The sequence below is a fragment of the Aethalodelphis obliquidens genome, unplaced genomic scaffold (genome assembly GCF_003676395.1).
Source record: "Aethalodelphis obliquidens isolate GAN/ISIS:26980383/991018 unplaced genomic scaffold, ASM367639v1 scaffold1, whole genome shotgun sequence".
Taxonomy (NCBI): Eukaryota; Metazoa; Chordata; class Mammalia; order Artiodactyla; family Delphinidae; genus Aethalodelphis; species Aethalodelphis obliquidens.
The window spans coordinates 73,881,553-73,909,168 of NW_020837945.1; the positions used below are offsets into that span (position 1 = coordinate 73,881,553).

General features: G+C 37.8%; 1 protein-coding gene across 9 annotated transcripts in view; it reads left to right on the forward strand.

Annotated features, from left to right (window-relative positions):
* The window catches only part of ATP13A3 (ATPase 13A3), an 81,022-nt gene extending 56,235 nt beyond the window's left edge, over positions 1-24,787 (forward strand). For 6 of the 9 annotated variants that reach the window (XM_027108522.1, XM_027108530.1, XM_027108512.1 and 3 more), the window contains 6 exons: positions 592-769; positions 1,419-1,615; positions 6,936-7,024; positions 12,789-12,869; positions 14,478-14,567; positions 21,310-24,787. In XM_027108522.1, the coding sequence (XP_026964323.1) occupies positions 592-769; positions 1,419-1,615; positions 6,936-7,024; positions 12,789-12,869; positions 14,478-14,567; positions 21,310-21,507 (833 nt within the window). In that variant the 3' untranslated portion in view covers positions 21,508-24,787. Of the gene's footprint in view, positions 1-591; positions 770-1,418; positions 1,616-6,935; positions 7,025-7,239; positions 8,191-12,788; positions 12,870-14,477; positions 14,568-21,309 lie in introns of those variants that run through there. The other 3 variants (XM_027108568.1, XM_027108577.1, XM_027108587.1) reach the window with 2 other exon arrangements.
* The last annotated feature ends 2,829 nt before the right edge of the window (positions 24,788-27,616 follow it).

Here is a 27,616-nt window from a genome sequence, read left to right on the forward strand (position 1 = left end):
CTGAGTTTGACAGTCTTTAGTGGATGCTACAACTAGTGAATGAAAGTTGATAAGGAACAGGATTTTTACACAGTCTTAGTATCTTTCTACAAATTACTTATTAATTACAAAGAGAAAAATTAGAAACACTACAGTGGAGAAACTTGGTGGAACACCTTAATAAGCGATCAGAGCCTTTTTTTTTTATGTTACTGTTATGTTTATATAGCTTCAAACCTTTGTTAATATCTTCTTAAGAGGAGGAAATATGTATTATTTTAGCTGTAGCTTTGCAATTAAGATTCAGAAATAAACATACAAGGGTGGTGATGATATATGCTAATATTTACTATTCTTTTTACTTGTACTAGTGTTTCCTTTGAGTTTCAATAGACTAATGTAAAAAGTACTCCTGAGCCATTTTTGAAAAAGCCTAAATTGTTTACTTTTACAGATTATTTAGATATGTATAGCATCTGGCTTGTTTTTTGGACATTTTTCATGCTAAATATTTGTTAGAGAAAAACAGGTTTTTTTTTTCCTAAATGTTCCCAAATGAATCTGACAGATGAATTTAGATATAAACCTTTCCTCTCTTTCTTCTCAATGTAGTGAGTTTAAATCCTGCCTGGAAGGAACTTGTGGCACAAAGACCACCTTCAGGTCTTATATCTGGGGCTCTTCTCTTCTCCGTCTTGTCTCAGATTATCATCTGCATTGGATTTCAATCTTTGGGGTTTTTTTGGGTCAAGCAGCAGACGTGGTATAAGGAATCGCATCCACATTCAGAGTAAGTTGGTCAATCCATTAAAAAGTATGTGTAAAATGTATGTAATATATATGCATGCAAAAATAAGTTTAAAATTTATGTAAAAATTGCATGCAGCTTGACTAAACACTTAAATAATTTGGCCTGTATTTGACTTTATCTGTAGGAAGGTGGTCAGGCCAGGTCCTAATCACTACCAAGATGGGGACATTGGACCAGTTTCTTAATTTGCTGCTGAGCCTTGCTTTCCTTATCTGTAAAATAAGAAAGTTGAAATTAATCACTAGGGTCTGTTCTAAACCCAGAATGTTTGTGTTCCTAACTTCTCTATCCCCAGTTTGGGAAACGACATTTAAAACCTAAAAAAATTTAAGTAAAGCTATTAAGTGGGTCTTTTATTTGTTTATGGGCAGAGTGTTTTCCAGTTCACAAATTATGATAACATTATTTTAATCAATTACACAAGGTCTGTTTACCTTTACTATGCTAATATTACTCCCCAAATTTAAAGAATGGGGAAAGGGTTAAGTAAGAGAGGCTTATTAATTAATGAAGTTTCTTACTTTCTTGTAATTTTTTAATTGATTGGAATGTGACTAGAAAGAAAAACTGGTTTCCTTTGGGAAACATATTGTGTTTACTAACATAAAATCTTTTGTGTGTGTTTTAGTACACAGGAAGCTTTTAATACAACAGGAAGCCTATATGGGAATTCTTCACATTCGTACAATGAAACCAATCCTGATAGACATAATATAGAAAATTATGAAAATACCACAGTGTTTTTTATCTCCAGTTTTCAGTACCTCATAGTGGCAATTGCCTTTTCAAAAGGAAAACCCTTCAGGCAGCCTTGCTACAAGAATTGTAAGTTTGGCATTTATTGTGATTCCCATCCTGCTTCCCTTCTTTAAAAGTAATGCAAGAGTAGAGTTAAAACTGTCCTTTCAAAGTAAAATAGATCTTCACAAATAGAATGAACCTAGTGATTTAGATGTTTACTGTCTTGTTTTATTCTCATGGTAGCTGCCACCCTAAGTTTAAAATTAAAGCCAGCAGTTCTAAACATTCCTGGTTTTCACATCCTATTACTTCTGGCTCCAACTTTTATTTTTACAGCCCATTGCAAGGAGAGTTAGAATTAGAAGCAGGAACAGAGGTTCCTCAGTTGGAACAGTGGGTATTATACTTTCCTTCTGGGTGGTCTGCATAGCACCAGCTGTCTTTTCTCATTTTTGACACTGTTCCAGCCAGTGTTCACCTGGAATTCTTCATTTCTGTCACCTTTGCATCCACCACACTTAAGGGGCCAGTAGAATGGAGGCTTGTGCCTATGTAAGCTTGTCTGCCTGTGGCAATAGGAGATAGCATATTTTGATTGATTACAATTAGGGTTTTAGGGGGGAAAAATTATTCACTATATGTAAATTGCTAGTTTTAAAAATTTGAGACTGTACTAATTAATATATGGAATAACTTAAATTTTTTTTCACATAAAACTGTAGACTTTTGCAGTATCTTGGGATGAGTAGTAGTTATTCTTTTGCTGTAAAGAAATGCCAGTGTTCTAGTTGGCAGAATGTCAGGCCACAGGTTTTGGTGTGTTACAGGGGTGATAGCTACTCACATCTCTCTCTCATGTTAGAGTTAACAAAGCATATTCACATATGTTTTCTTATTTAGTCTTTACTTCTATCCTCTGATTTGTAGGGAAGGTTTTATTACTTTATATTTTGGACAGGTAAGACTGTTTAAAAATGTAAGTGCTGATAATAATTGAAATCTGATTTTTCTCTTTTTTAAAAAGAACTGATATTTCTTATCTAATAAATGGAGGCTGTATGACTGAGAGTCATATTAAAACCATGGGGGACAAAAAGCCTTGCATAGAAGGTTTATCACTGTACTTTTAAGAGAACTTCATAACTTAAGTTACCTTATTATAAGGTGAACTTAAAACATGTATATCAACCTTAATTATTACTTTTAGTTCAATATTTTTAAATTTTAAGGAAATACTGAGCATGCCCAGGGGTAGCTAAAACATCTATCAAAGAACAAAACTTTCTTTACATGAAGAAAACTGGTGTTCAGACTGGTTGATAATAAGTAAGACAAGCTGCACCAGGAAAGTTAATTTAGAGGTCTAAGTAAATCCACCCTATCCATACTTCTCCAATTAAGAAAGAGAAAGAGAATATTAGTTGCCTAGTTTTTAAACACATCTTTTAAGTTATTTTGGGAAACTTCCAAAAAAATTAAAGGCTCAAATATTTTGATTTCCTATTTAATTTCAAATTGATTTAAATAAGCTCAGTTGTTGATGGCTGGACTTTTTTTTTTTTAAACGTGTTAAAACTTATATTTTAGTAGAAATATAGCCACAAAACCTTTGTCTTTACTATAAGCAGCTTGTGCATGTCTGTCAGTGCATACAGAAGTGCATGCTGTCATTAAAACATGCCTCCCGGAAAATACAATAGGAACAGGAAAGTCAACATATACATACTTTGTGATTTTCACATCCTGTCTGTCTGTCTGTCTTTCTGTCATTGACGTCCCCTGATCTTGGAATGTAGTAAAGAAGGAAAAGTAGAGAAGAAAGTAAGAAATGACAGAAATAAAGTATTACTGTATAAAGTGATATACAATGTAAAGTATAAATATAGATGGAAAAGAGTGGGGAAAAGGTTAAGGCTTTCCTAGAGCTGACATTAATTAGCCTTTCCTTTTGTCCTGCACAATAGACAGTTAACAGGTCTTCACTGGGACCTGCTAGTTGCTCTTCTCAATATCTAAACAGTGTAATGTATTCAGTCTATCTTGAGGTGATTATTTTTAAGAATTAACCTCAATCTTAGGCATTTAAGGCATTATAGAGTTTTTTGCTGTCTTCTAGTGGTTCAGATTAATCTAAGTAAAACCTTATTTCAGCCTGTGGTTACCCATTTTTAACTTTAGCTTAGCCCAGTTATATTTTCTTGTTTGACTATGCTATCATTTCAGGGGCCATGATCTTACGGACTTAGTTCTAACACTCTCTCTTAACTAGATGTGATTTCTTGAGATCTGGCTTCAATTTTTGCTACAGTTTTTTTACTTGATCCCTATAATTTACTGCTTGTGAAATCCAGGTTCTTTCTCAGTTTATGAAGGCATTATTACTGACATGCCAGTATCCTTCCTGTTCAGGCCTATGTATCTTTTTTTTTGGCTGTACGCGGGCCTCTCACTGCTGTGGCCTCACCCGTTGCGGAGCACAGGCTCCGGACGCGCAGACTCAGTGGCCATGGCTCACAGGCCCAGCCACTCCGCGGCATGTGGGATCTTCCCAGACCGGGGCACGAACCTGTATCCCCTGCATCGGCAGGCGGACTCCCAACCACTGCGCCACCAGGGAAGCCCAGGCCTATGTATCTTTTGCCTGTTCATCTGCCATGCCTGAATTGGTTGGAGCAGATACCTAGAGGCCCTGCAGGATAAGGTGGCCTTTGAAAGACAAGTAACTGAGTAAGGAAGGAGGGAATAGAAGTACGAAAGACTTGAAATCTGTGTTATAGATCAGGCAGTCCTGGTTAGTATTTTTGAGGAAGGAACAAGAGAGGTATATATCAGAGCCATGGACAAGTATTGCGGATTTATTTACTCCATGTAGGTTTTTATTTTTGAGTCACTTAGCTAAGGGGAATATGAAGGAAATCCTTTATGGTGCCTTATTTTGATGCCATATTCCATCAAAAGGAACTGGTATCATTAGAAGAACAATTCTGTGATGCCATAGCTGGGATGTATGTAATAATAACTTAAATCTACTGTTTCCTCCAGGATCATCACCATATCCCCATTTTATAGTTAAAATAATTTGACTCTGAATGACTCGATGTTCACATAGCTTTGTGGCAGCATCTGAAATAGAAGCTAATTCTTTAACTTGTGGAACATTCTCCCTCAGCCGCCAGTCACCACCAACACAGAATTTGTTTTGCTAGCTGTCTTCTGGTGAAGAGCATTCCTTGCACTTCAGTACGATCACTGAGGAATCACTGACCATGCCAGGAGAATCCCAGAGTTGAGAGCACAGTCTACTAGAAACTCATACCTCTCCAAAATGAATCCCTGAGTTTTCCATTCTTGGTTGAAATCCTTATTGATGTTTTTCATTTTGGTGGTTATCTAAATCTGCTAGCCGTCCACCTCCCCTGTCAGACTCCTTTGAATAGCGCCTCTTTTTCTCCCCTAGCTAAACAAAGGAAAGATTCAATTGTTTATTTTTTCCTTCAAATGGAAATCTTGGCAGATTTTTAGAGGTGTGATCAAAGGGGGTGGTTATAGGAGAAGGACAGATGAAGAGTTGAGAAATACTGTTGAGGTAAGATGTAAGAAGTTTTTGAGCTTGAGGAAAAAAAAAATTTTTTTTCTGGTAACATGTCAGGACTAGATTGCAAGTCTGTTTTTGCTTATCGTTATAAAAATGCAATAGGAGTTGAAAAACATTCAATATGGGCTATTACTTTATTGAAACAAAACCTTTCTGTCTTTCTTTGGGATTTATATTCTGACTTTTTTTTTTTTTTTGGTCCTTTTTCTGATTTAGCCTTTGTGTGTGTGTGCTTGTGTGTGTGTGTTCACGTACTTCCAACTAGCACTTTCCGAACACTTTTTCTTTAACTGACTATATAGATATTTGAATGGCTATATAACATGTATTACTTTCATTGCTGCATTTATTGAATAGAATGTTGTATCCCCGGTTTGAAATTTATTTTTTATTATTTGGTGAAATTTTTATTTTTATTTTTTGGCCACCCCACGCAGCATGTGGGATCTTAGTTCCCTGACCAGGGATCAAACCCACGCCCCCTGCATTGGAAGCGCAGTCTTAACCACTGGACCGCCAGGGAAGTCCCATGTTTGCAATTTAGTAGAATGTTGGAAAAGATAAAAATCTAGAAAAAAATTTCTTTTTTATCTAAGTGGGTTCCAAATTTTTCATCCTGTTGGTCAGTGGCTCATAGTAAAAGAGTTTCCCCACTTTTGGCATGAATGTTAGTATAACTTTCAGTCTAAGCTTCTAGAACAATAAATATATATATAAAACAATAAACATATATATATATATAACACAGTATTGTTTCTATAGAATAATAACTGTTGGCCTATAGTTTTCAACTGATGGATTAACAAATTTCATATTTACAGATGACTCCCACATTTAAAAATATTGAGACCCCTTCCTTCATTTACAATCTGTAAATAGTATATTAAACTTCTTTACTCAGTCTGAAGGCTTCATGATAAAGTTTTGGTTATATGTGGTCATAGTAAAGTTTGAGTTTTGAAGCCATCCTCAAATAGGAACTTAGAAATAAATATCCAGACCAAAGAAAAAAGGGGGGAAAAGTTGGGGTCTGTCAATATAATTGAGACTATTTCTGAGCCCCTCCACTCCCATGGCTTGTTACATAAGGGTGTGCTTGTATACGTGCATGTGAATGCATGTATGTACACAGTTAACAAAATGAGCAGGGAGTTTTATTTTTGAGTTAGGAAAGTGATACAAAGTGCTGATGGATGGAATTTACCATCCCTACCTACCACAGCAAGCCACAGGGTTAGCCCACATTTAAAGTAGCAGATCAACTCAGTTTCTGGGTTTTAGCTAGCGTTTTCTGTGGAAATATTTTCACGGAGGAAATTAATGAAAAAGTGGGATTCACTGAACAGAAATATACTTACGTTCAGCTTAGAGTGCCTCTGTTTAGGATTATAACATAACTAATACTGAGAATAAATGTTATCAGCATTTTTACAATCAGTTGTCTTTGCATGTATGTTTTAAATGATAATCTAATTTTGCCATACGTAGTCTAGTCTCCTGTTTATGAATTATAGATTGGCTTGGTTGTCTTATAAAGTAGCTATCTATCTGTGAGATACACAAATAAATATTCATAAAGGTCTGTCTCTTATTTTTTATAAATGCTGATTATTTTCACATTACATAAATAAATCCTTTGGGCCTGCATGATGTATCATACTCTAGGAAATATCATAGAGCACACATTTTATATACTTCATCAACCTGAATAGAAGTATTTAAAACCAAATTTAAGATCGACAGTATACCAGTATGTGCCTTTTTATTTAAAGGAACTCCCTAATTCAATTGTTTTACTTTCTGTTTCAGATTTTTTTGTTGTGTCTCTGATTATTTTGTATGTTTTCATATTATTCATCATGTTGCATCCAGTTGCCTCTATTGACCAGATTCTTCAGGTAAGGCTTAAGCACATCAATTATTACTGATTGTCTGAGGAGTAATAGGATCTGGGATAGCAGTGGTAAATAAGACAGTAGTGGAAAATGACACATTAGTATCACATAGCCAAATGAGACTTCTGGATGATTGCTAGGGCTTAAGATCTGTCCCCCTCCTCTGCTCTTATGTTACTGGGGAAAGAAACTAAACTGTCTTTGTTTCTTTTTTCCAGGATCTCTTCTTTCCTAATTTTCGAAGATCCAGTTATATTAACCCAAAGGGAGCATAATTAAAACAGCAGCCTTTACTGACTACCTGATATTTTTCTTTCCTGTTTCTTCATTCTTTGCTTCTAGTTCCATTTCCCTTTGTCCACAAACAAATTAAATGTCCCTTGGTCTTTAAAAATAAAAGAACATCGATTCCATTATTTGACCCGTCCCTTACCAACCTACTTCTTGAGTAGTCTGCCTGTGCTGCCTCATCACGTGCTGTCCATTGAGTTCTTATTCTCGTTCTCATTAAAAACTTTATGAAAGATGAAATACTTGTTTTATACAAACGAATATGCATACACGTTTAAGCTGTTAATCATAATAGCAATAAAATAATACCTAGGAGTCCAACATGTAACCTAAAAAAAAGGTAGCATTACCAACACCAGTAAGGCTCTATTGTGCACCTTTCTCCAAACACCCAGAGGGAACCACTACCTCATTGTCTTACTTTTCACTATACCATATATGTATGAAGTCTTAAAAGATAGTTTTGCTTACTTTTGAACTTTATGAAAATGGTATCTGGTGATTGCTGCTTTACTCTGACTTGCTTTTTCCCAAAAGCCTTATTATGATGCTGCATGCATTTCATTTTCATTCTATATAGTATTCCGTTATAGGAATATACCATAATTCACTTCTCAGTTCTCCACTGGTAAATAACTGGATTGTTCATAGACTTTTCCTGAATTAATGGTCCTGATGTAAACATTCTTATACACGTCTCTTAGTGTAAGGGAGTGAGTAACATCAAAGAGTTCATCCCAAGTACAAGCAGCAAGGGGGTGGTACAATGCTGTTGAGAATTTAAAACCAGCAATAAAGCCCACTAAACGTCCATCTGCTAGAAATATCACCTTGTCGTGGGAATTCTAAACAATGTCAGTGGTAAAATACTCCTTCCATTACCACCTGCCCTACCTTGGCATACCACTAGGGCAGACCGTCTTCTGGTGTGTTCTAGTATAAGTTTGAGCATGTGCTCTTTAGCTTTCTGAGGTTCCATTTGTTTTCCAAAGTGATTATACCAATTTATACTTCCATCAGTGTATGAGATCTTTTGTTCCACATCTTTGCCAATGTTTGTCTAGTGGGTGTAAAGTGTGATATGACTTTGTAAGTAATTTTGATATATGGTTGGATAGGACCCCTACCCCACCTCACATTGTTCATCATGATCTTTTTGGCTGTTCCTGAGCTTTTCCTCCTCCGTATACATTTTAAGTTTATACCAGGATAAGCCCTCTTGGAATTTTTATTAGAATTACACTGGGTTTATCAAAAAATTGAGGGGGAGAATATCTCTATTTATTCAGAATATCTTTCTCCCTAAAGGTGTTTTTTTTTTTTTTAAAGAAGATGTTGGGTGGTAGGAGATTATTAATTTATTTATTTTTGCTGTGTTGGGTCTTCGTTTCTGTGCGAGGGCTTTCTCTAGTTGTGGCTTGAGGGGGCCACTCTTCATCGCAGTGCGCGAGCCTCTCACTATCGCGGCCTCTCGTTGCGGAGCACAGGCTCCAGACGCACAGGCTCAGTGGTTGCGGCTCACGGGCCTAGTTGCTCCGCGGCATGTGGGATCCTCCCAGACCAGGGCTCGAACCCGTGTCCCCTGCATTAGCAGGCAGATTCTCAACCACTGTGCCACCAGGGAAGCCCTCCCTAAAGGTTTTTATACACATTTTTGTTAGATTTATTCCTGTAGTATTATGGTTTTTGTTCCTCTGATAAGTATCTGTTTAAAATTGTATTTTATAGTCCTTTTATGCTGGTGGAAACAGTGCAGTTATTTTGGATATTCATCTCGTATCCATCAGCCTTGTCAAACTTTATTCTTAAAATTTTTAGATTCTCTAGGATTTTGTTTTAGACAGTTATCTATAAATAGTGACTTTTTTTGTTTCTGACATTTCAGTCCTTATTCCTTCTATGTGTTTTGCATGTCTGTTAACCACACGAATGTTGGTGTGATAGTGATGTACTTGTCCTGTTCCTGACTCTACAGGGAGTGTTCCTAGTATTTCACCACTGGATATATTGTGGGCTGTAGGTTTCTGGTATATACTCTTTATCGGGTTGAGGAAGCTTATTTCTATGGTGGTGTTAACATAAATAGACGTTTAATTTTATCTAATCCTCTTTCTACAGCTGTTGAAATGATCACATAGTGTTTCTTCCAGGAGAATGTGGTGAATTACAGTTGACTGATATTCAAATGTTAAACCAACACCATTCCTAGAATAAATCCAACTTGGTCATGATGCATCCTTTTTTATATCTGCTGGATTTGGTTGACTATGATTTTGTTTAGGATTTTTGCTTGTGGTTGCATGAGTGAGATCAAACTTGGTTTTCTTTTCTTGATGTATTGACAGGTTTGGGCATCAAGCTTATAAGCACTTTATGGATGAGCATTCCGTTTCATGGACTTTCCATATTTTAACTAATCCCTTTAATGGATATTTAGGTTGTTTCCACTGTTTTGCTATTATAAACAATGCTGTATTTGCAGGTTCTTGCACACTTCATTAAGAAGGACAAACGCATATTTAGAGGTTAATGTCAGAAGTAGAATTGCTTGGCCCAAGGGTATCTAGAATTTGAATTTTTATAAATACTATGTTATTGAACTTTGAAAAGGTTGACAGTTTATAGTCCTACCAACAGTGTATGAGCATCTGTTTCCCCACACACTTCATTCAGGGATTTAGATAAGCACTTCAGGCAAAAGAAGAAAATAAAACACATTTATATAATATTTCTCTCTCACCGCATGCCTTCTACTTCACAGCCAATTAATTTTTTGAAAGAATGCTACATGCAACTCACCTCTCACACACTCATCAACTAATCTAATCTGGCTACTACCCCTGCCAGTCTACTGAAACGGCCCTTGCCAAGGCAATTAACAACCTTCTTGTTAAGTCCAGTGGATTTGTACCCCTGACGTGTGTGTGGTTTTCTTTTTCCCCTCAGTCTTACTTGTCTCCTCAGCAGTATTTGACAAGTTAGCCATGCCATCGTTCTTGAGACATTCTCCCTGGAATTCTATGATGCTTTGCTTTCTTCTGACCTTTTCCTACTTCTTCTGTGACTCCTCATTCTCCATTGTGGTTCCAAACCCTGTGCCTGTGTCTTAAATGTTAGTGTTCCACACATTTGTGTTCTTGTCTTACTCTATCCATTCAGGTGACCTCATCCTTAATTGTGGCTTCCCCTGTAGTTGCCATCTATGTGTTGAAAACTCCTTTTTTTTTTTTTTTTTTTTGCAGTACGCGGGCCTCTCACTGTTGTGGCCTCTCCCGTTGCGGAGCACAGGCTCCAGACGCGGAGGCTCAGCGGCCATGGCTTACGGGCCCAGCTGCTCCGCAGCATATGGGATCTTCCCGGACCAGGGCACAAACCCGTGTCCCCTGCATCGGCAGGCGGACTCTTAACCACTGCGCCACCAGGGAAGCCCGAAAACTCCTGACTTTATACCCTTAGCCTAGTCTCACAACTGAGCTTTAACCTGAATATCCACTAACATACTGAACATTATATGCATGGTTCACCCATCAGTTCTCTCAGTCAACATTTAAAAAACTAAGCTCATCATGTTCTCCCTCAACCCTGCTTCGACTCTGTTTTTTTTTTTTTCGATTCTGTTTCTTGATACTCCCATTTATCCAAGGCAGAAGTATGTGTGTATACTTGTCTTTTCCTTCTCTTTTCATGGCCAGTCTGGTCCTAGATTTTCTCAGGTTTCTTATTCTGTATCCCTGTCTCTCTTCTTTACTCCAATCCCATCTGCCACCTAAAAGGAAACTATTGTTTCCTACTCAAAACACTTCTGACCCCAGATGTGTGGGGTTGTTTCACACCAGCCAGTTCTCTGGACACCAACTGGGTGTCTTGCAGTTCAGTTTTAACACTAACTACCTGGGGCGAGCACAGACCCTGCGAGTTAAGGGCATGGTCCCACAGATTGCCCCCACTCCAGGCACCAGATGCAAGTCGCAGATTGTCACCTGTACTTCTTCTGACCAACCAGCTATAAGTCATGGTTCCCACAACCCTCTTCTCAGCTTTGGTAATTTGCTATAACAGCTCAGTGAAACACTTACGTTTATTGGTTTATTATAAAGAATATAATAAAGGTACAGGATACAGCCAGATGAAGAGGTACATCAGCCAAGGTCTGGAAGGGTCCCGAGCGCAGGAGCTTCTGTCATATGCCATTGGGATGCTTCACCCTCCCAGCACACGGATGTGTTGACCAACCCAGAGGCTCTCCAAACTCTGTAGTTCAGGGATTTTTTTAAAATGGAGGTTTCGTCATATAGACATGATCAATTATTAACTCGATCTTTAGCCCCTCCCCTCTCCCTGGTCTCTCTGGTGACCAGCCCACATCCTAAAGCCCATCAAGAGTAGCCTTATTAGGGCTTTCCTGGTGGCGCAGTGGTGGAGAGTCCGCCTGCCGATGCAGGGGACACGGGTTCGTGCCCCGGTCCGGAAAGATCCCACATGCCGCGGAGCAGCTAGGCCTGTGAGCCATGGCCACTGAGCCTGCGCGTCTGGATCCTGTGCTCCGCAACGGGAGAGGCCACGACAGTGAGAGGCCCGCGTACCACAAAAACAAAAACAAAAAAAAAAAGAGTAGCCTTATTAGAATGAAAACATTCCTGATACCCAGGAAATTCCAGGGGATTTAGAAGCTCTGTTTAAGATATTCCTATCTCTCCCACCACTCAGGAAATTGAGTTTATATATAAACTCAATTTATATATAACTCAACTCTCAGATATAAATATATCTGAGACCAGATATATTTATTTCTCATTATGTCTGCCACCACTGTAGTTCAGGCTACCATCGTCTCTTGCCTGGATCAGTATAGCAGTCTCCACCCCTCAAATCCTTGCTGAGCCGTAAGTGTCTTTCTAAAACATGCTTTATCATGCCACTCCTCGGCACTTGACACAGGTACTAGTGTGTACCTAGGTACTCAGTAAATATTTGCTGACTAAAGAGATGAATGTATGGAGGAGATTTATTTCCTTCTGTCTTCTCTTTTTTTTAGGCCTTAGAAATTAATCACAGGTTTTAAAGTGAAAACTTCCTTCTTAAATTGATCTGCACAGTTCTTTTTATGAATTTGTCTTTAAACAGTGTAGAGTTTTGAGTAGTACTTCATTATTAGATCAGTATCTACTTCATTGTTTAAAGATAGGACTTTATTTTTAAAATAGAGACTTGTTAGAAATTCATGATCTAGTAGAGCATGGGCTTTTGAGTTTGAATAGGATTTGTCTCTTAAGTTCCACCACTTTGAGTTACTTCACTTAGCGTTTTATCATCTGAAAAGTGGGTATAGTATCTACCTTGTGGCATTGTTGAGGATTGAGTAGATAGTGTATGTGAAAGTGTTTGGTGTATAATAGGAATTAAATAAATTTGGAAATTACAATATAATGCTATAATATCAACTACGTACTATATTAACATAATTTTTGTCTTACAGATAGTGTGTGTACCATATCAGTGGCGTGTAACTATGCTCATCATTGTTCTTGTCAATGCCTTTGTTTCAATCATGGTAGAGGTAAGCACTTTACATAATTAAGTGGCTGCCTTGCTGCTTTGCAATTCTTGGTGATTTAATGGTAATGGGGGAAATGGATAGGTAACATTATGGAAGCCCACAAAGAATTTCAGTTTCATTGCAGTTAAATTCATTTAGCCTTCTCTTCTCAACTTTTCCATGAGCTAATAATAGTCATATTGAGAGATAGGACGGAATTCCCTGATGGTCCAGTGGTTAGGACTCCGTGCCTTCACTTTCGAGGGCGTGGGTTCGATCCCTGGTTGGGGAGCTAAGATCCCGCATGCCATGCGACGTGGCCAAAGAAAGAGAGAGATGATTTAGCTGAAGTCATAGGTGGGAGAAAATAAGCAGTTATAAATCAAAAATTAGTGACTGAGAGAAAGGAGAGAAGATTGGTGCTCAGGTGGCCCATAAACTGGTAAACCAGTGGCCATGAAATCAGAGCACCACCCAAGTCCTGTGATGTACAGTAAAATCTCCCATTTAAGGGAGGAAAGGGAGGGGGCTCTCTCCATGAAGTATAGTAAATCTTAATCATTAGAGAGTTTATTGAAATTGTAAAATAGTGACCATGATGAACTTACCCAGTCTCAGCCTGATTGCTGGAACTTCTTCCTTGGTATTTACTTCTAAGTTTTCCTTAGAGGGAAGAGGTCTTAAATACTCTTTGATCCATTTTATACTGTATAGTTATTCTCCTACTAGGATGCCTTTAGGTCAGCTTCTCTAAAAGGAGATAGTAGGTTCTCACTTGCTGCTTATTAATAAAATTTGGTCTGTTCTCAGAGCTACTATTATTCACTGTTACAATAGCAGTATGCCAAATGAAGAAGGAGATACAGTTGTGATTTTTAAGTTAAGGCTTTCATAGAGTAGGCTTTTGAATTAAAATTAGGTAATTTGTGGGAAACATGTATACTTTAAAGATAATGGCTGTAGACTTGGAAATTATGTTTAATTTGATATTTTTCTAAAAGATGACTTGGTATTTAAATTGGGGCCATAGTGGACAGCATGGTTATTACGGTACTGATCTTTTTAAGTTGCCCATTTTAATGTATTTTTGCTGTTTTATGGACAGTAGAAAGCATGTCCAAGATACTGTACTTTAAAAGCTTTCCTTTTTCTATAGTATAAGTTCATCTTTTCACTCAAATGTTATTTAAGATAAAATCTTTTTATAAAACAATTTCTAGGGAATCCTTTCTTAATCTCCCTTAATTTATTCTTGCTTACTATCAAAAGAATTATTTTTCATCATATGCATATAGATATAGTTGTATATAGATAGAGATAACTCAATTCACTGTTAAGAAAAATACTTCAGATTATAAGCATTATTTTAATATGGGAAAGCCCTGAGGATTCATATAAAAGCTATACTTCGTAGAAAATTTATCAAGAATTTTATGATGATTTATATTTGTTACAAAAGTCCTGTTGTTATTCTTTGTCCTTTTGCAATATAAACTGAAATCCTCTATATGAAAGCCAAATCATGTTTTTCACGTATGTCTCAGCATTGTGTGAGCCTTTTTAAATGTACGCATTAATAAACAATGACATAGTCATTTTTAATTCTTAACTCGCTGGACTATCTCTCAGAACTTCTTCCTTGACATGGTCCTTTGGAAAGTTGTGTTCAATCGAGACAAACAAGGAGAATATCGCTTCACCACCACACAGCCACCACAGGTTGGAAATCAGCCCTTACTCTCAATTCTTCACGTCAGTTGTGTACTCTGCATTGTGTAGGGTGGTGTTCTGTTGTGTGTTGCTCAACCTTTTCCTCTATGCCTGGCATTTCATTTTTTTGTAAGGAGTCCTAGAAGATTCATGGCAAATATTTGTTACAGTCTTTTTAGGACTTCAGAAATTTCATAAGTCTCTTTTCCATTCCAATCCGTATCTTCTCTGTGTGTGAAGGTCTTGTTCTCAGTGGTAAATTTTTCCATTTCTGTCTGGCTTAAATTTTATGTTTTCGGTTTTTATGAGTCCCATTAGAGGCTAAATGAGATTCATGTAAATAAAGTTATGGAATGGGAATTGTTTCTTCATGGATCAGAGTCCAAAGGTCAAAATTCTGAGGAATTATTTCTGATTTCTTGTCAGTTACTGTGCCTTAATTTTGGGTGACTTTTTGGTTTTCCCCAGCATATGTCTCTCATCATTTAGAAACATTTTCAGAGAGATAGTGTTCATTTTTATACAAACCATGGTTTAAGGACTTTTGACTTTCTTTGTGGTGAAAAGAAAAGAGAAGCAGATGAATAAAACCCATTTTTTGGTGTTAGGATGTTGAAATTCTTGATAGAAAATATAGGTTAGTCTTGTTTTTTAAACCAGTACCATTGAATCACAGCTCTGAGCAGCTTTTTGAGTATAGAGAACTTGACAGCATAAAGTTCCACTCCCTCATTATTGTGCCCATTGCTGTTTGTAGGTGGGCGATATGCTTTATACACATGAGTTCTAAACCTGTCACTCATCCCAAGCCAGAAAGCAGCTTTCCGAATTCAAGAGGATTCCCTGGCGTGGGTCACTCACTTATTTTTAGCCTTCTTTTACCTGAGTAGCTATGTCCTGAGCTTTGCTTTGGTAGTTCATCAGGCTTGATGCCTGGTGTAGTAGTGTCACAGGATCACTTTATAAGAAGTTCTGTAGAGCACCATTTCCTTTTCTAATGCTTGATGATGAGTAAGGATAGTTTTGTAATGATGTGATAAGTCTGGAATCTGCTTTAGTTTCTTTTTCTCAAAGCAGTGTAAGGCACAGTTGTCCCTAGTAAGTATGACCAGAGCTGTGTTAGAGAGAGGCTCAAGTCCCTGAGCTACATCTCCTCTGTGTCTTGGTTACCTCACTACATTTCTTCAAAGGGTTAACTTTGGGTCCTATCATCAGTCCTCATGTAAAATATTTGTACTGGCAAGGCCTTGGCCAAGGAAAACATTTCCATTGTTTTTAGCTTTTCCAAAGAGATCTCCAACTATTGATCTAAACAGGAAATGCAGGTTCTGAAGAGGAGCTGTACCCTAAGTCAAAAGTGGGTATCATAAAGCTCCTTTAAAACATTTGAATTGGAAAGCCTTCCTTCCTTCTCAACCAAAATTAAATGGCAGAAGATTCTATAATTTGCTACATCTTTTTTCTAAAATTGTGTCCTCATTATTTTTAATAGTTTGTGCCTCTTATGTGAGGTTGTACCTCTGAAGTGTTCTGGGGAGAGAGTGGTCTGAGCAGGGAGGCTCCCACCGGCCCCATGTGTTTACCAGTTCTGAGCACCACTGAGTAGACAAGAAGTTTGGCCTTCAGTTTCTAGGGTCATGTTTTAAGAAAGCATTTTTTAAATCATTGGCTTCAGAAAAGAGAATTCTTATAACCTCTTAGCACAGAATGCTGTGCTTTCATCTTCCAACGCTTCCGTTTGTAGTTTGCTCTCACTGTTCATATTTGTGACCCTTGGAGAGCCCATCCGTTAGTCAGATTACTGTAAGGCTGTAGTTCTCAATTAGGGGTAATGCCCCCCATCCTCCCAGGGACACGTGGCAGTATCTGGAGACATTTTTGTTTGTCACAATTGGCAGGGGTTGGGGGGTGGGGGTGAGGTTGCTCCTAGCATGTGGTGGGTGGAGCCTGAAGATGCTGCTGAGTAAACATCCTACAGCAGCGCCCACGACAAAGACTGTCTGGGCCAACATGTCAGCAGTGCCGAGGCTGAAAAAGCCTGCCATAAGGTGAAAAAGCAAAAGCAAGTGAAGATGAGAGTGACCTGCTACACCTAGGAGCCCATTCTGTGCTCTTTCCTACCAAGAGTCCCATGGGGTCTTCTAAGATCGCAGCTCTCAACCTTCTCTGTTAATGTCGGGGGAAGAACAGCCATATTTCTTCATTCCTTCCTTACCATATAAACCCAGACACCATTGAGTAAGGTTTGAAGTTTCACAGCTAAAGACCCTGGACTAGGCTCCAGGTCTTAATGCAGTTGAGTTATGAAGTCGAGAACCTCACCTAGAAATCTCAAGTAACCACGTCCAAAATATCTGGTGATCTGCAAGACAGCTATGTAACACCTCCAGAATCCTTCCAATCTTAAGGTGTTTCTAACTTCGTTTTATACATAAAGAAACAGCATTCAGTCAACTTGCCGTGGTTATGCAGCTTATGAGTGGCAGAGCTGGGAGTTGAAGCCAAGGTTTCTGATTTCAAGAGGAGTGTTTTTTCCACTGTGCCACACTGTCTCACATTATGAGGCCACAGAGATGCAAACTAATAGAACAATCAAGTGACAAAATGGAGACAAAGAACAGCTACTGTTTTCAAAACCTACTTTTTATGGTAGATACTGTGAGGCATTTTGTATAAATTCTCTCTAGTTGTTACAACCACCTAAGAGGTTAGGGTAGAGAAACTGAAGATATCCCTGTCTTCACAGATGAGGAAACAGCGTTAGAACTGGAATTCAGGTTCAGTTTTATCTGGGCCCAGGACGTAATATTTCTGTAACAGAAAGCCTCCATCTGTTCTTTAAAAACGAAATAAACCTTTAGGTGTCATTTTATTTAACAGTAGACATTTTAGATATTATGTTTATTTGGCCCACTGAACATACATACAGCTGATCTAATTTAGATACAGAAAGATTTTTATATAATAGTCACTTATTTCCTACAGTGGTTCTTTTTCTTATTAATGCACAGTGGCCTCAGTAAATGTCCATTGAATCAAATTGAAAACAGGTTAAATAAACCATTTGTAAATAATCAAAGCTAAAACTTTTATGTAACTAATTATTTGTTTTTCTGTAGTGATCTTTAGCAGCTCCAGATGTTAATACTTATTCTCTGACAAAAAAAAAAGAAAAAAAAAAACATTCTTGAGATGCAGTGATTTTCAAGTAAGGATACTCATCACAAATGCCTTGAGCTCCACCTTTGATCTACTGAATGAGAAGTCTTCAGTGGAGGGGCCCATCACCTGTGTTTTTCTGTACAGCTTTACCCGTGTTTGAGATCTGTGCTTCATATTCTCTTTCGAAGAAGCGTTTGTGCCTACCCTGTGTCTGGTAAACTGAGGCTGCTTAGTGGTTAGATGTGGAACTGGAGTCATACCGTCATGTATTTTGATAATGCCTGAGAATGTGTCCTGATTATGTTTCCCTTTTGGGGGAAAAATCCAGATGTTAGCTGTAGTTTTTATGCCACTTAGGATATTATTCGAGTTTATTTAGATAGAATGCTCATTCTGATTGTGTTTGTCTTATATTCAGGATTGGTATGGAAGAAGAGTTTTATGGAAACCACAGCACCATTACAACATTTTCCCCATAAGCATGGCTTTATATCTTACATACTGCCTATGAAAACATTTCCTAAAAGACACTGCTAGTAGTTAGCTGGCATTGGGGTTCTGGAATGAGCAGCTTGGACTGGTCTAAAAAGCAGGAGAATTTTAGCTGTAGATCTTTTTCAAAGTTCTTTGTGTTTTTTCTGCTGGGCTGTGGTAGCCACTTTGCCTTCTCTGAGGGATACACTTGGTTATTTAACCACTCCTTTCAGGAGCAAATCACAAGATCCAGTTGCTGGGGCTCCTGTGTTCTGCTTCAGAGACTTACCCTAGATGTTAGGCGAGGCCTTGGTGCTCATTCTAAGCCCCGTGACGCTTCATCTCTTCCCTCTCCTTGTGCAGTGCTTGCCTTTGTCCTGTTGCCACTGTCTTTTCTCCCTCGATTTAGTTCTATTCTAGCATGCCTGTAGCACTGTTTATTTTCTGTACCAGTGAATTATGTTGTTTAAGAATGTCTGTGGTATGCTTGTGTTTGTAAATGAACAAGCCTATGCTTGCTTATAGTGTATTTTTTGTGTATGCTGTTTGGGGGAGGTGAGGGTACAAGAACAAAATATGAGTCTAATTGTAGTGGAGGGGGGATCCCTAGTGTTCCTTGTGACTGAATTTATTTTTAAAATTATAACAGGTGTATGTTGCTTTTAATAGGGACATGAGGATCTTTGTTTAAAAAAGCATGCACATTAATGTGAAAAGAATTGTGATTCAATTGTGATTCTGTTTGCAGTGGATTTCATTTTAATTTTATTGCTTGCCTCATTGTCCACAGGTGGGGAAATGATGGATTTTATTATTTTGTGTGTGTGTGTGTATGTCTTACATTTGAATACACTTGGCTGTGACTTTCCTTAACTCAGCCTGTTTTGCATTGCTTTCAGCCCAGCTGGCTCATCTGGACAGACAAGGCTTATATGTTTCTGCCTTTTTTTTTTTTTTAAAGTCAGCATTCACCATTCGCCCTTTTCTGTGATCCTTTAACAATGCTACTTGCTGTAAAATAAAAAGTGACAGCTTTCACATTGATTTAGGAACAATGAATTTTTTTTCCCCTGCAATTAGACGGAAGAATTTAAACACCTTGGGGAAGAGATAGGTCCAAGTAGTGAACTGTCGCCTCAGATTAAATATTAAGGTTTGTCATGTATACACCTGTACCGAAAAGGAATTCTTTGTTATTTGGATCACCTGAAGAGTCCTATAGCTAACCTCTTCTATATTCTAATGCTAAATGTTTTCTTGTGGACTTCCTTTGAGGTGATGGTAATAACTCTGCTTTTAGCTATGACAATAAAGAGGCTACTAGATGAATAATCCTCAAATCTGTATCCCCACTAACCCACCCCACCCCTAATCTGTATCCCCACTAACCCACCCCACCCCTAATCTGTATCCCCACTAACCCACCCCACCCCTGATCTAATATAGCTTACTTGTGACAAACCACAGTCTTTGCCTTTAAATTCTTGGTAATGGTGCAGCTTACACTGTTTTGTCGACAGAGTAAACTAGAAGGCCTTCAAAAGCATGTCGTTATTGTGTATCACGCTCCCTGCCGCATGCCCACCCCCAGTTTTGAAGAAGGAGAGAGTAGTAGGTTCCTGGTGGTTGTCTCAGTACGATGAGACCTACCAAGTCAAAGTATGAAAAAGTTTTAAAGAGTTTTCATTTTAAAGTATTTTTGCTATTCTCCATTGGCCAATTTAGAAACCTGTGTTTCAGGGTCTGTGTTATAGCAAATTTGCCTTTCTTGATCATGAAGATATTTTGAGAGTTAACATTAGAATGCTTCCGGAATTTTGTGAGATTACAGCTGACCCTTGAATAATGCCAGGGTTAGGGTTGCTGACCCTCCCCACAGCCAAGAATCTGCTATGATTTATATAGTTTATAGGCCTTCTGTATACAGGGTTCCTCCATATCTGCAGATTCAGCCAACTGTGGATCATGTACTACTGTAGTATTTGCTAAAAAAATCCACATGTAAGTGAACCTGCACAGTTCAAACCCGGTGTTGCTCAAGGGTCATCTTTACTTCAGTTGAGCTTAGACCTGGTTGTAGCCTAGGTTATATGTTGATGGCAAAACAAAACAACCTGGGATTTAAATTTTGCTTTGTAGAAGAAACATCCAAAATAGTTAAGAATTGACTGTTCTTCAGAGGTGAATATAACTACAGGTCTCAGTATAGTCATTTAGTTTTATTTCATTTATTTCCGGTTCCAATTAAGACAAATTCTGAGGGCCTGTATTGAATTTACATTTTTGTACAATAACCAGGGACTCTGCTTTCTTGTTCTTCAAGAACTATTTATCTAAGATCACATCCAGTAAAAACACTGGGATTGATCCGAAGGAATTCTGTGACAGCAGAGCTTTTTATAATGAAATAATACTAAGAATTAGTACTTGCTTTATAGTTTTGTATGTACCTCTTTCCAGTTGTGGAGCACCAAGGGGAAACCATCATTATAAAATAAAATTGTTTTTATGTTAATGAGAATGTGGTTTTAAAAGAAGTGATTGACATTAAGCATGATCTAAGTTCTGATTTTGACCTAACAGTATTTACATAATGCTTTGAAAGGTGATATTAACAGTAGCAGTGGTATCTTTACAGTGTTTTCTTTCAAAAATGATCAGGTGGTTAAGTTGCTAGAAGCAGTAGTACCAAAAGATAGTTTAGGATAGAACGAGGGTTTTCATATTAAATATTAAAAATTTTTTCTCTGAATAGTTCGAAGTTATTCTTAATACATCAGATGTTTTATGTTATGGAATCACAGACTCCAGATATACAAGTTATTTTTAAAATGTATCTGCATACAGGAGGAAGTAGGACCATAGAACTAAATAAAATGAAGTATAAATTACATGGATACTTTAGAAATATAATCTTAAAAAAATAATGTTCCTAAATAATGGAAAGCTGACTGTTTTTTAAGCGTGGATTTTTTTTTCTTTCCTTCATGTATTTGTTGTGCCCAGAAGTAATTTCCTCTTATTTTTCTGTGCTGATGAACTGTGCTTTAACAAACTTGTTAAAAACAACAGCTCTTAATCTACTGGGTGTTCCTCTTTTTCCTTATTTTCTTAGGAGTCAGTGGATTGGTGGGGAAAATGCTGCTTGTCCTGGGCCCTGAACTGTAGGAAGAAGATGCCAAAGGCCAAGTACATGTATCTGGCCCAGGAGCTCTTGGTTGACCCGGAATGGCCACCAAAACCTCAGACAACAACAGAAGCGAAAGCTTTAGTAAAGGAGAATGGATCGTGTCAGATCATCACCATAACGTAGCAGTGAAGCCGTCTCAGTGGCATTCTAGTAGCAGTATTGAGGAGAATGTAAACGTAGGACTTAACCTGATCCTGTGCGTCAGAATGGCACCCCTTCAATTTATGTCCCTTCCAATATAGTAGCTGATTTGAGGGGTTTTTTAAAAACAAAACAAACAAAAAGAGATTAGCCTGTCAGTTAAATTAATAATCAAACTTCAAAGTCCTATCCCTTCATTCAGTAACTCTAAATATTATATATATTTCCAGAACTGGCTTGATTGTTATCCTCAGTGATACTCTTTATAGGGTACAGAAGAAAGTTGGTATCTGGAAGGTGTTTAGATATTAGCTTCTAAGACTTTAGTTTATGCCTTTAAATTTATTTTCACAGCCCCCTTATTAGAAAAAGTCATCATTTATTTACAGGCCCTAAATTTGTGGTTGATAAATAAAATGGGTGTTAATTAGCCTCCAATGAAAATAGGTACAAAGCCTGTTTTTATTTGATTTCAGTATTTCTCCCAAAGAAGACTTAGTATGCATACCACCAGTTCCCTTTAATAGCATAGAGTTAGGAGTGAGTTTTATGGTGTTGCAACTCAGGTAATTTCCATTTATGGTTTTATATTTTCTGTACAAACTGCCTGGGTTTTATTTTTTCTAATCAGCAAGGTGCTTCACTGCCTTCTTGAGATGTCCCTCAAAGCTATTAAATGGATCTTGTGCTACGTCTGGTGTCAGTAGTATAATTTGCTTTAGTTAAATGTTGTTGAAGCCTTTTCAGTAGGAAAAAAGCTGATTTCTTTTGGCAGTAGATGTAGATCTCCCTTTCTAATATCTCTTCATACCTATTTTTTTCAACTCTCAGGCTTTATATTATTTTAAATGTCTTTTTATTTTCTCCTACGTCTTTAATTACCTAAAGACATAGGATAATAGTTTTTTGGTTTTTAGTTTTTTGAGTTAGAATTTTACCTCCTAAAATTTTAAAGGTTTGATGTATGTCTCTCCTGTTAATAATGAGGCTTAAAAAAATGAGTGGTTTTGAATGACTGCTATTTTTTCAAAGCTGTATGAACCTGGCGAGTTTGTTTTATGCCATTAGGTGGCGCCAGAGGTCAGAGTTTACCTATTTTGGATTGGGTGTTTACGAATGAGCATATTTGGTTGTGGAAATTTCTGGGAGAAAAAAAAAATGAAATAAAGTTTAAAAGAAAAGTCATTCATTGAGCCAAAAGAAATGTGGAAGATATTTTTCACCTTTCTGTTTTGCCTGGTTAATGTTTAAATTCTAAACAAAATTAAGATGATTTAAAAATGCCTTTATAGGTAAGATCCAGCAGTTTGGCAAAGACCAAAGTTCTGATAAACAAGAAAACTGATACTGCTGTAAAGTGGACACTAAACTACTAAGACTGTGTGATCTTATCCTGTGCTCTTCCTTGACCGGTAGCATGCTTGTGCTTTCTACTTCTAGCTGATCATTATTTTCCTGATACATATTTACCAATTTGGTCAAATGTTACCCAGAACCATAAAACCACATGGTTCTCATTTTTTATGCTGCAGAGACCTGATGATTTTTGGTTAACTGTAGAAAAATGTATGTTACACTCAGGATCACTGTTAACTGCTGTGGCCACTGATGATTCTTACAAAAATATAATCAAAGTTTTCCATCAAAAAAGTATGATACTATATTAATACACATTAGATGATAAGAACAATTATTCCATGAATGATTCTATGAAGCTATGCATCTTAGACCTCTTGAGCTGTGATTAGCACTGTTTTTATAGTTACTTACTCTCTTTATCATTTTATAATTTCCACATTCAGTTCACTTCCAATACATACGAGTGATAGTCCTCAGTGATCTCCCACAATTGTAAATTTTATTCTCTGATTTAAATACTGAAGCATATAATTAAAGTAATTGCTAAGTAGCAGCTTAAAAATCCAGCTGTCAGATTGTATTTAACATCTTTAAGAGCATGATCATAAAGAGCTATATTTTTGACAACCTCCCCCCCTTTTTAACATTTAGATTTTATAAGGGTTTTATATCACATCTGTCCATATTGTTTTCAAAGGAATGAGGTTTTTAGGTAGGTGGACAAAGCATTTGTAGGAGGTTAGATTTGAACATAGACAAGGTGGGTTGTTCAGGTTGAAATGGATGGCTTCCAGAATGTGATTTGAAGAACGCCTGTGAGTCCAGGTGTGGGTCCTACTTAGTGCCATAGATAGATGAGTCCTCTCTCTGTAGGTCACCATTACATAGTAATCTTGATTCTGAATTTCACATTAAATTATTTGAGTGTATACAGATCTAAATTTTAAAATCTGTACATATGTTATTTTGACGTATTAAGATGAATAAATATTGCTGATTTAAATTTTATTTATGCACATACCTAAAGGACAGAAATGTCCAGGAAAGTAATTGTTAAATAATATGTAACTTTTTAACTTTTTAAATAAATAACAAGATTTTTAATGTGTGTCTCCCTCAGGGTTGTTTAAAGGTTTTTTTCCTCCCTCAGATATAAATAGTGGTAACTATATGTTTTGTATCTTCTAGCACCAACTGCTGTAAAGCAATGCTGCAAATAATGCTTGAATAAAAGTGGCTAAGCCAACAACAAAGTAAAACCTTTTTATATTAGTTTTATAATCCCTACATTCGAAAGCTTTCCAAATTGTACTTGCATTTAAATAAAACTGTTGCAGTTTTTACTATTCATTTTGTTTCCCATGTTTATGAAACTACTGCACAGTTTCAAAGGCATGGAAAATTATATCAGTGTTTATGTACTCTGTTCCCCCAAACGGCTATGGATCCAATGTCCAGAGAAGAGCAAAATTCCAGCTTTAGAAAACATTCTAAGATTTCATGCATGCAGTTTTGACATATCTGAAAATAGGCTTTTTGTATATTTATGGTGGGAGGTGGTTGGGAACTTTTAACAAAATGTTAATTTTTGTACAGTCTGTAGGCATTTACACATATTTTTAATGTATTAAGATTTGGTAATTATGTGCACATTAAATTAATAAAATAATTACTTCCTGTTATGATTTGTGAATTCCCTAAGACTTTGGATTTTTTTAAGTAACTTTATATCAGAAATGATACTGCATCTTTATATTTTTTAAATAGTATTGCTGCTCAAGAATGGTACCCTGATGTCAAAAAGGCATACGTTCAGAATTGTACATTCAGCACTGTAAATAACCTTATGAAAAATTTTTGATTGAAGCTGTTCAAAATAAAGATTTGAATAATATATATAACATTTCTTTTCTCTGTGTCTTTATATACGTTTGTTTGCTCTTTAGTTGCATGAATACTGCCCAAATACTCTGGATTTATTTTCCTGCTTAATACTTCCCCCATTTCTCTCTTTTTTTTTAACTTTGAATTTTTCAAGAAAATAATGCAACTTTCCACACACCACGTCATGTCTGTGACCGGCCCGTGGAAACCCATCAGTCAGATACAGTGTAGAGCCAAATGTTAAGCCTCAGGAGGTCTGAGGGAAATGGTGAAATAGAAGACTAGGGGCTTAGAATTTATTAGTAGTTGGGAAGATCAGACGGAAAGCTAATGCCATGTAAGCCATGTAAGTTTGAGGGGAAGCGGCATCCGTGGATGCAAAAAGAGCGCTCCATGGTACAGGAGACCTTGGAGCTGACTACTGGCCATAGGAATCCCGGAGAGGGCAGGATGTGCTGGGCCTTGTGCTTGGGTGGGAGGGCTTTCCTTGTGTCACAGGTTCTGCAGGAGCCATGTGTCCTCTGCTGTGGGCCATGTGGATGGTTGGCTGGTGTGAGACCTAGTTTGAGCCCAAGTTCCTTCCATTCTCTGTGGGTTGTGTAGCAAATGATCGTGTCCCTTGCACCACAGCCTGCAGGTGGCAATACAGTTCTGCATGTCTCTCCTTCCTTTTCCCCCTCCATCACTGCCAGGTGCTTTACTCTGGGTATATACTTACTGCAGGGAAGGACAGAGGGAGTTCTAGGAGTTTGAATGAGATTGTCCCCGTACCAAGTTGGGGTTGTGGTTACTCTACAAGTACAGAGAGATCGCTGCTGTGCCCTGGCCTTGGAGTCTCTCCCACGGAGGAAGAAAAGCATATCTCCTTCGGTAGATACCTGGTTTTGAATGGCCAAACCCTGTAAGCCAGGGTTCTGCGACTGATACAGAAGCTGCCACTTAGGACAGCAGATTCCCGACTTGTTTCGTGGATCCAAAATCCAAAGGACTTGAAACACTGGTGCCGTCATTACTTCAGTGCTCAAAGTACTTCTCAGTACCTCATCAGTTTGCTCATTGGATCAACTCTGCTCCTCCACTGTCTGCAACTTCCGTGCCCAGTGTTCCCTTCTTGGCCCATCATAATGTCCTCTCTTCAAAATAAAACTTGGAGGTAATTCTCACAGGAGATCTTCCTGGGGAAATGGGCTAAAGAAGCTTCACCCGAACTTGACTCGAAGTCGTACTCTGATTATCCCACAGTGCCTTTTCCCAGGCCTCTGTCATGCTGGCTTCTGGCATCTGATGGGCAAGGGGCCTTTCACTTGGTCTGCCTGTGTGACTGGCTCACTGGTCACCAGGGGAGCTGTTCCAGGCTCTGGAGCTTCTTCCCTTGATGTAAGCGGAAAGACCGCTCAGTGGCTTTCCCTGTGTTTTAGGACTGCATATGCTTAGAAGATCATTTCAGTCCCTTCAGCATTTAATGGGCTTCGACTGCATTTGGCTACACTAAAGGCTGAATAGATTTCAGTTCCTTTTCTATAACACCTGACAATGTCGATTTGGGGGACTTTTTTCCCAACGATAAAATAATTTAAGAACCACTTCTGTTGTACCACTGCCCTCAGATTCCAGAGGTTAATGTTTATTCTTTTGCAATTCAAGCATTGACTTTTCCCAGTATTTTAAAATACCTATATTCCTACCTTTTTTCTTAAATAATGCCATTTTCCCTTCCAAATCACTTTATATTTGCATTAAAAAAATTTTAAGTGACATTAGCACATTTGATAAAATTTCAAAGCTCACAGAAAGGTATATAAGGAAGTCACCTTTTTCCTGGTTTCTCCCCCGAAGGGGGAATACTAAAGTTTCTTGGGTGTATTGTTCTAGAAGAAATATATATGCACATATGTTTTAAAAAATCCTACACACATAGAACCCCATGTTATATGCTATGCTGCCCTTGATTTATGTCATTCAGTGTGTTTTAGAAAGTTATGTCAGGGACTTCCCTGGTGGTACAGTGGTTAAGAATCCGCCTGCCAATGCAGGGGACCCGGTTTCGAGCCCTGGTCCGGGAAGATCCCACATGCCGCGGAGCAAATAAGCCCGTGCACCACAACTACTGAGCCTGGGCTCTAGAGCCCACGAGCCACAACTACTGAGCCCGTGTGCCACAGCTACTGAAACCCGCGTGCCTAGAGCCCGTGCTCCACAACAAGAGAAGCCACCGCAATGAGAAGCCCGCGCACCGCAACGTAGTCCCCGCTCGCCGCAACTAAAGCCCACGCGCACCAACAAAGACCCAACGCAGCCAAAAATAATTTTTGAAAGTTATGTCAGTACTTGCAGCTCAAATCCATTCTTTTCAAAGTCTGCAAGGCATCCTATTGCATGGATATACTATAATTTAAACGACTACTTCCCTATTGATGGTCATTTAGATTTTCTTTTTTTTCTATTAAAATCCTGCAAATAAGTTTTTGTGTACATGTCTTAATGAGCATTCCCATAGGATATATTTTTAGCAGTGGAACTGCTGGACAAAGAATATGTATGTTTAAAATTTGGTTGATACTACTAAATTTTCCTCCCCAAAGTTTGCTACCATTTATATTCCCACCAATGTAGTATAAGAATATCTACTTCTTCACACTTCATAAAACACTGGATATTTTCAGACTTTATATTTCAGTGTGGTGTTGGTATAGGGATTATCAAATAGCCCAGAAACAGACCCACACAACACTCATCAGATGTTGATTTATGACAGTGCTGACATTGTAGCTCTGAGGGAAGAAGGGATATACATATATAGGAAAGCTGGTTATCCTAATGGAAAAAAATAAAATTGTACTTACATCAT